General features: G+C 39.6%; 1 protein-coding gene across 3 annotated transcripts in view; it reads left to right on the top strand.

Annotated features, from left to right (window-relative positions):
- Positions 1-604: 604 nt before the first annotated feature.
- LOC139611226 (rab GTPase-activating protein 1) overlaps positions 605-13,474 on the top strand; it is a 71,617-nt gene continuing 58,747 nt past the window's right edge. For 2 of the 3 annotated variants that reach the window (XM_071465694.1, XM_071465696.1), the window contains exons 1-2: positions 605-744; positions 11,180-11,415. In XM_071465694.1, the coding sequence (XP_071321795.1) occupies positions 11,263-11,415 (153 nt within the window). In that variant the 5' untranslated portion in view covers positions 605-744; positions 11,180-11,262. Of the gene's footprint in view, positions 745-7,759; positions 7,885-11,179; positions 11,416-13,474 lie in introns of those variants that run through there. The other variant, XM_071465695.1, reaches the window with a different exon arrangement.

Raw genomic sequence — 13,474 nt, forward strand, 5'->3', positions numbered from 1 at the left:
ACACACACACACACACACACACACACCATGCCATCCCCGTCCAACTGCTGCCAAATACTAGTGAATTATGTGGGTTTACATTGGATTAACTTGGGTTTGAACTTCTGAGGCAATGTTTGGTCTCAGTGTGTGAAGTAAGAAGGGGGCATTTAAAGAAGAAAGAAAGGAAGTAATGAAAGATGAACATTTGAACTTAAATTCTTACATAATATTAGCAATCATTTCAGCATTGAGGCAAACAGTGATTTTGACGCATCTAAGACAAAACAGCAGGTAGAACTGCTACCTTTTCTTCTGTAAGACACATCACAAAAAAAATGTAAATAAACTAGTTCTGAGCATCCTGAGCTGTGGTCTTAAGACATGAGACAGAAAAACAAGTAATTGTTCTGAGTGTTGTTTGACTGACTGGTTAATTCTTATGTGTATTTTTCACCTGTATTACACTGATTTACAGACGGTTATGCCATGTGACTCAGTCTCAGACTTACCTCATATGAGTCCAGAGTCCAGACTCCCCCCAGAAGACCCAAAGACAAGCTCTTCAGTCATCATGACATGAAGCCTCCCGTCCTCAGCACAGGCGAGAGGGGGCACTGACAGGCGCATGCGCAGTGCGGATGTCAGCGGGTTGGTTAGGCTTGTGTTTACAGCTCGGCTGGATGCTGTTGGCTGCTGATGTTACTGGGAGAGTGCAATGTTGTGCCAACCGCCACTGGAGTAAATATAACTGTGGGAACAAAGGTAAGCTGTTTTGCACTTGCCCATGCTTTTTAATCTTTAGGTTAAATGCGGCTGTCTCTTCAGTTATGAAGAAATATACCTTTTTGTTGGTTGTAACTCTCAGGGTAGCATGGCTAGCATACGTTAGCTAGCCTGCTATATACAGTAATGGCCTGTATCAGGGCTCTCTCCAGCGAGGGCCAGTCAGCGGGATTATTAACCAAATTATTGCGAACACTTTTGACATAGCACTTGACATTAATTGCTTTATTGTGGCGGGATAGTTTTGCTAATTGGTCACTGTGTGATTAAACATTTTTGTCGGTCGTTGAATCGATGACTGATGAGTAGCTAGGTTAGCTACCGTTGGGCAGGTTGGTGAGGGCTAAGTGAGGCAGTAAGTTATCAGTGGAGCTAGCTACATTAAGCTCCTCCAGCATTATCGAGCACACATTATTTAACCTGGGATAACTTATCTGTCAAAGAACTGTGGCTTTTGAAACACGTCAGGGACCCATGTGATTGTACATGCTGCATTAACGTGTAGCAGGTTTGCTTGTAACCAGATTAAGAGGTGTCCAGAATCCCAATTACTGTATGCTGCCATTATATTTCTATTATCTGTCAAACAGTGAATGGATGTGTAACCATTCTGGAGGAGTTGTGATCAGTGTAACACATATTTTTTTCTTTATTGCTTTCCCTGTTTTATTTGTCACTGTAAATACTTGAGCTCAGGGCGGAGTGACAACTGGGTGTGCTCTGTTTTCGTTTTCAACATACGGTGTCTGCACAGGCTGGTAGTACTGATTATGGTTACTGCAGGTTATTGTTATTTTGTTATGGTGTATTGATTCACACAGTCATACCACACAACACGCTGATTATCACGTTAACCATTCTGTTTCCTTAGTAGTGCAATGGTAGTTTTCCACAGATATACAAGTGCATTTTGACATAAATGTAATAAAGAATTAGATTCAATGTTTAAGTAATTTACTTTTCTTGGATTGCCATAAGGAGACAAGATGTAGACCTTTCTTGTTTCTTTGATTAAAACAGTAGCAGTTAATAGAAACTGCCCTACAGATATTTACAGATGTAATTAACTTCTGCCTCAATTTGTCCTTAAGTCAAGCACTCAGACACAATGCTCACGTAATCCACTCCATTGTTTGTTTGTTGAAGTTTTGTTATTGTCACATGACAAGGGAGGGACCAACAACAACTGTTTTGAAGAGTCTGTGGTGGCGTGCATGGGTATCTTGACAATCAAGATTTCAGTTGTCTACTTTGAGGCATTGCCTAACTGTACTTAATCGTTTTCTTGAATGAAACCTGTCAAATAATTTCAGAAATGCCTCTAGTTCACCGAAATACTCATTACAATAGCTGAAATCAGTGCTATGATACATTTACAGACTAGCTGTATAACTGTATAAATATGTGAATTGCATTTTGTTAATGCCTTATCTTCCTCCAGCTGTAGTCAGGTTATTATTACTTCTGAGAATAGGACTGTTGAAACCAGGAACCTTTTGTTTTGTTGCGAGTTTGAATAGTTTCCAACAGTGGACCACATGTATGGTAACTTTGAGCCAAATGTGCCAACTGCCACTTCACTCAGCTCTTTGTTCCTGTTCTGTTTCCTGAAGCACAGGTATTGCTGTAAAGCCTCATCGGGTGACACATGCACAGATGCACAAAAAACAGACTCAGATTTGTCTTAATGCAAATATTTGCTGTATTGATAACATTTAATATGTATATTAGAGGGGTTTTATTTGCATTGATTCCAGTGTTTTCCTAATATGCTTTCTTAAACATAGGTCTCAGTACGAATGCAGGTGAACAACATTAGCATCTCTTAGGCCTATCTCTTTGCAAGTAATTAACAGGTTGTAACACTATGATTGTGACAGCAACTCAGTTATTCCCTCTTTGAATTATGAGAACTGATAAGATTGCAAGAATGGTAATACTAGCAACAAATAATTTTAGAAGTTTTAAAAGTTCAGTTATTTTCACCATTTACATGTTAGTTTAGATGCTAGCAACCGTCAGGTGATCCATAATAAAATATAGGACTTGTGAACCAAAGTAGTACACTAAAAGCCCCTTCTCAGGACCAAATATGGCAGACTTAATTTATGCATTTTGCTGTTGAGCTGTTACATATTTTCCCTTGGTGTGTCCCCTGGTATCCCTCCTATTATAGCTTGGTCTGCAACTGATTTTAGACTAAGCCCCTCAGATGCACCTGTTATTTGGGAAGCTGGTGGAGACTGACTGGTGGGCTTGGGGGGCATCAACTGTAGTAGATTAGTGGTTCCTTCCTCCAGTTGCTGTGGATGAGATGAAAGGAGACTGCTGGGTCAAAAGCATGGGAATGCATTTCATAGCTATCAGAGGAGTTACAAAAGAAGTCAAAGGATTAGTTAATCCACTCAGTAACATCTGCAAAACGTCTTCCTCACTTATTGTTGACTCAACATAAATCACATTTGGGTTTCAAAACTCAGAAATATCAGGTTTTGATGGCATTATGCAATGGCTGCATGAGTAGCTGTGGGTGGTGGTGCACTGTTCAACAACTTGAAAATGAAGTGTACCGTTTGCTGATTCAGCTTGTTGCCTGAACTGCTGATTTGGTTGTTTCAAACCAGACGGTTATCTGTTTAGTTGTTAAACTTAAATGTAGATAAAAATGTTTGGAGGCAACGTTGATGGAGTCTTGCCACAATGCCAGGACTTTCTGAGGAGCCCGATGGACATGTTAAGGGATTGATTCTGTGGAGCATAAATAATGTTGCATTCACACTTTATAACCAATGTGACTTACCTGCTTGCACCAGTGGATGTAAACTTGCATCTAAAATCAAAGCTTGCTGTCTTATAGGTGATCTCTTGGTGCATGCAGCTGTGGATTATAAAAACACTGCTAATAATTCAGATCATAAAAGTCAATAATTGCTTTGGTAATCTTTAATGACTTATACTGATATACATAGCTAAGTATGTATTTATTATTAATCAATCCTTCAAATTATTCAGACCTCCAGTCATTGCCCCCCCCCCCCCCCCCCCTTCGGAGGGTTAGAACTTTAATCAGTGTTATGAATCACTGATTGCTTCGTAATTATTCTACTATTTGAATTGGTTATGGGTTAAAGTGTTAAAGATGACTGGTTATGATATGAGCTGCTTTTTAGATTACATGTTTTGGTCAACCACTGATGTTTCAGTCCTCAGTTTAAATGCTTCCTGAACAACCGCAGTGATATGAAATGTATGTATATAGACACGTAACAGACAATACTTGTATAGACAACATTTAACACCCCTAATTGTATTATTAGTGTGTTAAGTTCCTGCAGCCAGCCCCTTGAGTCAGTTGACAATGTGGTGAATGAGTAAAAACACATCAGTTCATGGTAAAGAATGATGATTGAATCATTCATTGAATTCAAATCAGGCTACTGTGAATATCCTTTGTAAAATGTTCCCTGTTGTTTTGACTAAATGATTGCAGAATTGTGAAATATCAATATTTATATGACTGTTGTCATATCTGAGAGTGAAGTTAAAACATCCTCTTATTTTCCATAATTCACATGAAATACCTGTATGATTAACTTAACTTTAACCTTGTATTAGTTGGACTTGCTGCTTTCAGTTATACTGTCCAAATGCCTACACCCTTAACAATTGTTTGTTGTTGGAGCACGAATTCACACACAGGTGTCAAGTTTCCCTTTTGGGCTTCTTTATAATCTACTGATAAATACATGTCTGTGAATAGCTACACATTGTGCAGCTCAGTATCTCACGGGGTTGTTGAAGCGAGTGCTCCATTTCAGAAGTTAAAAGGCAGGCCTGCACTGAGTTGATTTTTTTTTTTTTTCTTTATTGTTGTTGAATGTGAGATATGCAGAGGTTTCATTCCTGGATAGCCAACTGGGAGCCTGTGCTCTGCTGTCAAGCTGAACTGAGATGGTTATTAGGTGATGACACAGTACAAACAAGATGTAAATTAGGCTCTGCATGTGTCTGTCTATGTGTGTATGTGTTTCCTGGAATTGTACATCATGACCTGATCATTCAGAGCCTCTCTTTTGGTTCTCTTCTTTCTCTTTCCTTCTGTACCATACCTTGTGACTGACCTTGTGGTACTTCAGCTTTTTCTGTCATTCTTTCTCCCTTTCCTTTCTGTCTTACTCTTTCACTGCTGTGAGGCGCGTCGAAAGGGACTGTGCTGCAAGCCTGAATGCTCTCTGGCTGTGTCTGGCTGTGTCTTCCTCTCCCTTGTGAGGTGCACGCAGCGCCCAGCTGGCAGCCCAGAACAGACCATTCAGCTGGAGAGTGGAGTGGTAGGCAGAGAAAAGGCAGGAATAGCTTTCTAGTGTGCACATTTTTACACATGGATTGACATAGATATTGTTGTCAGATGCTGTGCTTCTGTTTTTAACTGTAACAAACAATTAAGAGAGGTCACTCTTGTCAGTCATTTGGTCCCAGAATTAATTGCAGGTCACACCCAGACTACATCAACCCTAACTGTTGTTGTCACTTTGTGTGTTAATAGCTATGTTGATAAAACTCTGTGCTCTAATTCACCATAAAGTTTGGGTTGAAAGATAGAATTGAAAGATACAATTTAGTACCAACTCCGCTGCATCTTATCACTGAATATGTGCTTGTTTATTTTTCTCCCTAAAAACAAGCAAATAGGTAACACAAAATATATATTTTTCAAGTATCCAGTATCACATTATAAGACACATTGCATCAGTCACTGAACTCATTGACCTTTTTGGGAAACAAACTTTTGAAGAGCTAAAGCACAGGTGTTACATGTTGCATGAAACAAGTAGTCCATTGATTAGTAATTAGTTGATTGACAAAAAGAGTGATCGACCAATCGATCAATCATTCAGGGGAAAATTGCCAAAATCTCTGTGGCTCAAATAGAAATTTTGGATGTGAACATTTGCTGCTTTTTCTTTACTGTATATGATATTACATTGAGTATCTTTTGGATTGTTGGTCAGACAAAACAGACTATGTGAATATGTCAGTGGGAAATTAATGATCTATTGCGACATTTTATTAAAAAAATCATTTTTAGTAAAATATTTTACACCCTGCTGCTTTAGATATTTAAGTTTAAATATGGAAGCAACTTTCTGTTTTTGTTGGTAGGTTGAGCATAATGTCAGATTAATTCATAATGAGAATAATCTTTACTGCAGCCCTACTATGAAATTTGACATAAATTAAATGTGTAGATCCTGTAACTTAAAAATCTAAAGGCCCTTATTCATGTCTGAAATAATGATATTTTATTGAAAGCCTGAATGAACTTTCAGAACTTTATCAGTCAGAAGTAACAGGACATATAAGCAGCAAAATATTTGCATGAGTATCACCACCTTTGCGAAAGGTGGTTTGGATCAAATGAAATGCTGCAAATGATGATCTTGTTGTCATGATAACATATTTTCTTCTGTCCTGCCCTGTCAGAAGAAATGGGAAAAAGATATTTACAAAGCAAGAATTAAAACAAAAGATTCAAAACAGAGACAGAAACAGACACAGTTTAGAAATCAGGAGAAAGGGTGTGGCTGGGGTAAAAATAGTGAGACAGACTCCAGTTCTAGAGAACAAGATGGTGTTGTCAAGTACGGTGAATGTGATGTGTAAAAATCAAATTATACGGAGCAACTTTGTTAAAGTTCAAGAAGATCCACTCACGAGCCAAAAAATGTCATCCAGTTAAAGATATTTAGGAACCTTTTAAGCATTTAGACAAGAAATTCTATCACTAGCCTGATTGGTAATGGCCTGTGTGTTTTCTTGGAAGTGTACCGTGGCACTTAAAAGGTTGATAACAAACAGTATAGCTTAGCAGGAGCAGGCAGAGAGCTGTTACTGAGGCAAAGGAGGGAAGCAGGGTGACAAGGCAACCATTATAAGCCTGTTGGAGCCGCCAGCTAGTCAGAAACAGAGTGCTAGGTTTGTGTGTGCATGCACATGTGTGCCTGTGGGTGTGTGCTTACTTGTGTTCATAATACAGCTACTTGTGTGCGTGTAAGGTATGTGTGATCCGGCATAAAACAGTAGTTTTTTCCCTGTTTATGTTTGCATGTGTGTGTAGCTCAACTGCAAAAGTTGATAAGGTTTTCAGTGTTTGTGATTTAAAACATGAATGAATTTGTGAAGCTAATTGCCATCTCTCTCAGATAACATCACAAGTTGTGGAGTCTCAGCTCAGCTTTAGATTGCTCTCTAGTGAAAAGATTGACTTGGCCACTGTTTCATTTCTTTTCTAACCAAATACAGTACTTTACTGATATTTATAGGTGTTTCTCATAGGGTGGGTTAGTTATTAATGACTTTAAGTATGAGGTGGTAGCCTCAAATAAATCTTTTGGGAGGCTTTATGGGATGCCACTCAGGCTTCAAGAATGTAAAAGACTGAAAAAAAGGCCTAGGTATTGGAGTTTAAATTATTTTGTTGATTAATTTGTTTTCATGAAAGTGCTGTTTGCTAATGCTTCACTCACTGCCAATGCTTACATAGATGTGCTCTGAGACTGTTTATAAGTTTTTAGGAATAAGCCTTATCAGCAGCAGCCACTGTGGCAAAACTTGCAAACAAAAGACCAGAAAGAAACTCAAAAAACTCAAAGTTCATCAAGTGAAAAAATCTGAGGAAAAAGAACTAGATTAATCACTCAGATTACAAGTGTGCTAAAAATGGAAAGCTGGTGCCTTTGAGCCAAAAGTGGAGTAAACATCTGCAAAGTCTCCTCAAGATTAAACGCCTGTGAAAAGGACTGAGGAGTGATGCAAATTTTTGATTGCTACTGAGTCAGATGCTCTTTTTCTTATGGACTGAGGTGTACTGTGGTTATCTGCTGTTTGTTACAATTGGTATTTTATCTGTACAAAGATATTTGACAGTTGCCAGATGGAAGCTCCTCTCAGATAATGGAGTTGGCCCGAGGTGGAACTTAAAAAGATTCTGCTGCAGGTTAAAGGCCCTGCACAACCACACAGGTGTTTCTGATTCTCTGGCTGATCAGTCCTCTAGTCAGGCTGAAGCTGGGAGGAGCTATGCTTAGAATTCCAGGCTACGTCATGGGTCATGATTATGAGGTGAGTATGGATCTTTCAAAAGTTACCGATCTAGAATGGAGGAGTGCAGTTCTAGAATGCTCACTGGCATTTTAGAATGTTGTGTTACAGTCCTAAAAATCTGTGCCTGTGACCCATTACAGTTCTAGAATGTACGGTTACATTTGTAGGATCTACAGTTATGGAATGTTAAATGACATGGAGCTTGCAACGGTTGTGACCCATTACAGTTCTAGAATGTTAGGTTATAGTTGTAGAAAACTAGGGTACACTGTACATGTGACCCGTGATATCTCCAGAATGTAAGATGACAATTGTAGAACTTTATGTCATAATTCTGTGTTATGTTAAGTGACATGGAACATTATTACATTATATTACAGTTATTACATGATGTAACCAAACTATATGATGTAATAACAATGATAACAATTGAAATTGAATAAAACTATTGGTAGAATGAGGAGGCTGTAAATCAAGCACCATCTGTACAGGCCCACACAGTCCTGAGACGAGGTCTAATCAGGCAACTTAGGTACAAACACCTGTGTTTCTAGACAGTTGGTGTGTAGGGGCTTTAAGGTGAGTTGTTATTGCTGACTGAAAGAATCATTTTTGGCAAGGCAGATGGTGAATCATTGCAGAGCTATATCATAAGTCCAACTATATTATTCCGATGATATGATCAGATGCTATTCTCTGTAGTATGGCCAGTGGGCCATCATATTCATTTATTTATTAGATTTGTTTATATCCATTGTTGTAATATTATAATTACATTTCCCACAATCTGACATTCAATTGAGATCATCGCCAGTCTTGTAAATGTAGGTCCCCAAAGGGATGAGTAAACCTACTGAACACAGTTTTAGATAAGCACATTTTCTTTCCTTTGTTTGCAATAATTTGTACATACACTGTACATAGCTGCGCAGCTAACCTGTTAGGTTAACTGTTGACCTGTTCAAACAAAACTTGGTGTAGTTTGCCATTTGCTCCATATGTTGATGCACGTTTGAAAGCTGTCAAATTAACACTCGTGCGGACCAAACAAGACTAAGACCCACTTTTTGGGTCTTGGTCCAGTTGTTTACAAATCAGTCAGCAAGTCAGTTTGTTTGTGGTGTGAGTGAAAACTGTAGACTTGATGATAGTAGATGTTTGATCTTTAGTATAAATTCATGAGCTTAACATTAAATCAGTCTTCTGATTATAAACTCATGAAGGTGATTACTTGATCTCTATGAGATGTATTTATGCGAGATCATTTGGTAAACTAGATGCATACATGTGGATACTGGGATTTTGCAATGACATTAAGAAGTGAAAAGGAGTTAAAACAGAGGTGTGGTGGACTTGTGTGCTCTGTGAATTGTTGCAGTTCCTCATTAAGAAGTAAGTGAAACATGACTGCTACCTGTGGAACATGAGGTTGAGTTGTTGATAATGGAGAAGTTAAACAAAAACATAAGCCACTTCGTTCTGCATAAGTTATAGGACTTATACTTGGTGCAAAGATCATCTGATGCTCTCTGTGCGTCGCAGTAGGTGAACATGACAAATCATTCTACCCTGTAACCCTGTCTTTCAACTGAGACAACAACAGGGACTTTTGGTTGAATATTAGTCGCTTATTTCTTCAGTTTGCTTTGAAAAGATAAAGAGAGCAAGCCTAAGCAGTCAGTTTATATTACTCAGTTTCTGTTGGTAACCTAATAACAACATTCATATCAGCAGAAGCTGCTCTAAAACCTTCTTGTCACAAAGAGATGGCTACTCGTATTGAGTGTTAGTCTGGGTCAGTATAACATTGTTACCATAAGTAATTTACAATATTAACTGCTTTGACCTTTCCACTGTAGTTATTTTTTTCTTAGCACTTCTCCATAGTGGGACCTGCTTTGAATAGGAAGGGCGGTGGTTTGACAGGAGAGTTAAGTGCAAGAAACAGCAACTGAAACCTTTACAAAAATGGATGAGGGCAAGGGCAGAGGAGAAGAGAGAAGGGCTGAGAAAATAGAAGATTGGAGGGGGGGAGATAAAGAGAAAAGAGTAATGAACTGGACAGGGATGGGAGACAGTGAAAGGGAGGAGTTAAGAGGGGAAACTGCCAGAAATAGCTTGTTATGGTCTCTTCTTGAACCTCTGCCAGAACCTTCTGTTGTGCCTTTCTTCCTGTGTTACACACAATGGCACCTCCAAACCTCATGCCATAACTGTTAAGATGGCGCTTTTCCTCATTTTGTTTATAAAACTGATTCTTACCTAAATTTTACCTCCTATTGTCATACCTAAACTCAGAGACTGAATCATAACTTTGATGTTTAAGTGATTTTCTTTACCACTGGTAAAAAGTGAAAAACATCTTTCCCTTTCTTTCTTTTTTGTCATCCCTTACCTGTTGGACACTTTCCAAGTCTTTTGTCCTGTCATCAGCTGTTCTCACACATAACAATATGATTTTTGAGAATTTTTGACAGTTCTGCATGTGTCTTGATTGGTTACACGTTGTCATATTTGTTGGCTTGTTGTATTATCTTTCTTTACCAAAAACTGATGCTATATTAATATTTCGTTGATGAATTTATGAAGGGAGCTGGGGTGAAAGGCAAAGTGAGGGATGAGCTGATGATGTGTAGTGTTCTCCACAGGATCTCGGTTTAGGTTGCTTGTGGTTGCGGTGGCCGCCATGAGCTGAGGAGTGCATACAATGCAATTAGCACATTCAATAAATCTTTTTTGTGTGTTTAGGTAATATATTTCTGGTGTACATGTCTAATGGGGTGGTGAGGGACCACAATTGAATCTTTGTAAGGGACATTACTGACATAGGATAGATGGATGGTTGTAGCAAGCTGGCTTGTTCCTTTAATTCCTCACTTTCACATGCATGTTTCTTTTTCTGAATGACATCCGTATCACCATGGCTTTGCCTTGCTTCAAGCTATTTTGCAAATACCGTCCCTCTATTCTGCTGAGATCGACAAAATTGCTCTAAATGACCCACAGATCCTTTTTTTCCTTCATTTTAGCCTGTTCTCGTCTTTCGCTTTTACTGTTTTGCTTAAGATTTCTTTGACACCTTCTATCTCTTTCTTTATGCTTCCCCTCTTTGAGTTTTGTAAAGCTGCCACAGAGTTTCCTTAAGCTGTTAAAAAGACCTCTAAAAGTCAAGAATGAATGGTTTCACAATTTTTAGAGGGTTAGTGTCCAAATAGCCAAGTTTCCAGTCGTCTTAAAAGATGCTTTTCATGGTTTTCATCACCTCATGACTGTTTTCTGCTTTTTTTCTTTATTTATTTTTTTCTTTCTCTAGGTGATTTTGCTCATCATCTCCCACCACTTCCTCCTCCCGTCTTCCATTCATGAGCAGCGTGGCTGAGTTTAACAGCGGCAGCCATGGATGACAAGGGCTCGGTGGGGAAGATTAGCGTGTCTTCGGACTCAGTGTCCACTCTCAACAGTGAGGACTTTGTCCTTGTGTCCCGGCTGGGGGACGAGACACCCTCCTCCACTAATAATGGTAGTGATGACGAAAAGACAGGACTGAAGGTAAGGATGGTTGGGTGTAGGTATGGACAGAAGTACAAGGGAGAGAAGGGTGACTTCAGAGCTGTCCTTGTCTAATTAGAGTTTAGGTGCTGAGCACACTGTGTCACTGGTCTGTTGATATTCACAGTGACCTCATGGCAGAAATCCATTCCTCAGGTGCTTCTTTCTAGTATGCTTAATACGGAAAATAGTCACAATCAGCTTTTGTGTACACAAGAAAAATGACAAGAACTGTAAAGCTATAAGTATTTTCAAAATACCAGTTGGACAAGAGGCCAGACGTTTCTGCACAGTGAAAAGAGTTTTGCGAGTGTATCTAAGGACCCAAGGCATGATTTTCCAAACATCTTGATGTTCATTTCATCGTCACCTCTTTGTCAACAGTATGTTTTGTTTAAATGGCAGGTTAGGGTTACAGTTCATACAGATTACATTGTTATCAGGTTGTGTTCATCGCCCACTTGTCCGAAGGTCTCGTCCATCTTTTTAAACATGCAGTCTCACACTCTAACCATAAGGCTAACCATTGTTTGTTTTGCTTTTTCCACATTCTCACTCTACCCCCTTTAGTTTGTCTTAGATTTGTGTGTATTTTTTCACTTGCTACTTAGGAATGAAGTCCTTAAATCCTTGTTATGTGCACATCCCTAAAGACTGACAGCATTTTCATAGGCTTTATTTGTAGTGAACAACTTGTTCTTATTTCTCAAACCTGTGATGAATTTCAATTTGTTTGCCTAGTTCTTCCACTGTACTCTCTGTATTATTTAGTTGGTATCGGGCAGTGAAAAAAACAAAGGGATCATCATCACATATACAAATAAAACAACTGAAGAACACTATCCCTTGTACATTGTTTTTGTGTGAGCTGAAAGTGTAAGGCAAGTCAGCTGATATTTTACCAATTTGTCATTCAGTATCAGCAAGTTCAATGCCACTGAACTTTAGGAAAACATTTCCCATCTGCAGTCAATCAGCTGCTTCTGCTAGTATACAGCATGTGCTATCATGCTACAGTATGTCTGACATACAGTATGCCCTCTGTGGCTCAGTTCAGTGCTACAGTTAGCACTCACTCAGCAGATATTAGTTTACAAACAGTGTGGCGCATGGTGATGCAGCAGCAAGTGCTTTGAACTCATTGTCAGGGAAAATAATGGTGTTTTGTGACCAGGGTGTGTCTCTCCACAAAGAGAAAGAAGACTTTCTGATGAAAGAAATGTAGCTGCCAGCCACCATCCTTTGTGTGTCCCTAATGGGTTCAGGTTACCTCCCCTCTCCTCTCCTCTCCTCTCCCCTATCCTCCCTTCCTCTCCCCTCCCCTCCCCCCCCCTCCCCTCCTCTCCTCTCCCCTCCTCTCCTCTCCTCTCCTCTCCTCTCCTCTCGTCTCCTCTCCTCACGTCTCCTCTCCTTTCCTCTCCTCTCCTCTCCTCTCCTCTCCTCTCCTCTCCTCTCCTCTCCTCTCGTCTTCTCTCCTCTCGTCTCCTCTCCTTTCCTCTCCTTTCCTCTCCTCTCCTCTCCTCTCCTCTCCTCTCCTCTCCAGGTTAATCTTGTCTTTCAGTTTACCAGTCATCACATTTCCTATTTTTGAAGTAGTTGCCATGCATGTTTATGTACTCTGTCCATTAGTTTATGTTGATACTATACCTGTGTTTCTTTGTGAAGGGAGGAATTGTGGACTTGGTGTTGTAAAGGTACCAGCAGATGGCGCCAGCAGAGCATGGATGTTGCATATTCAGCTGAGAGGAAGAAGTCCCACTTTTTTCTGTCATTTGTTGTATGAGTTTGCACATTACACGAGTACAGTGTCTCTTAATGGACAAGACAGTTGAGGTCAGTTTTGTGATGCCTAGTTGCCACTGTCTGCTTGCTGTCAGAGCAAAGAGAAGCAGTACTTGACATGCATCCACTGTTTTCAGTATGTAGTGGTGAAATCACTCCATTCACTGACACTCAGTCATCCAGATATCATGTTTTGGTTGTTTGGTTTTTGCCAACACACTCTTGTGCACATTTCCCTCCCAGTCAGCCCATCCAGACAGAGAGGAGTCAGTGTGTC

This window comes from Trachinotus anak, unplaced genomic scaffold (assembly GCF_046630095.1).
Source record: "Trachinotus anak isolate AG129_WGS33_773 ecotype Australia unplaced genomic scaffold, CSIRO_AGI_Tana_v1 ptg000028l, whole genome shotgun sequence".
In the NCBI taxonomy this organism is placed as follows: domain Eukaryota; kingdom Metazoa; phylum Chordata; class Actinopteri; order Carangiformes; family Carangidae; genus Trachinotus; species Trachinotus anak.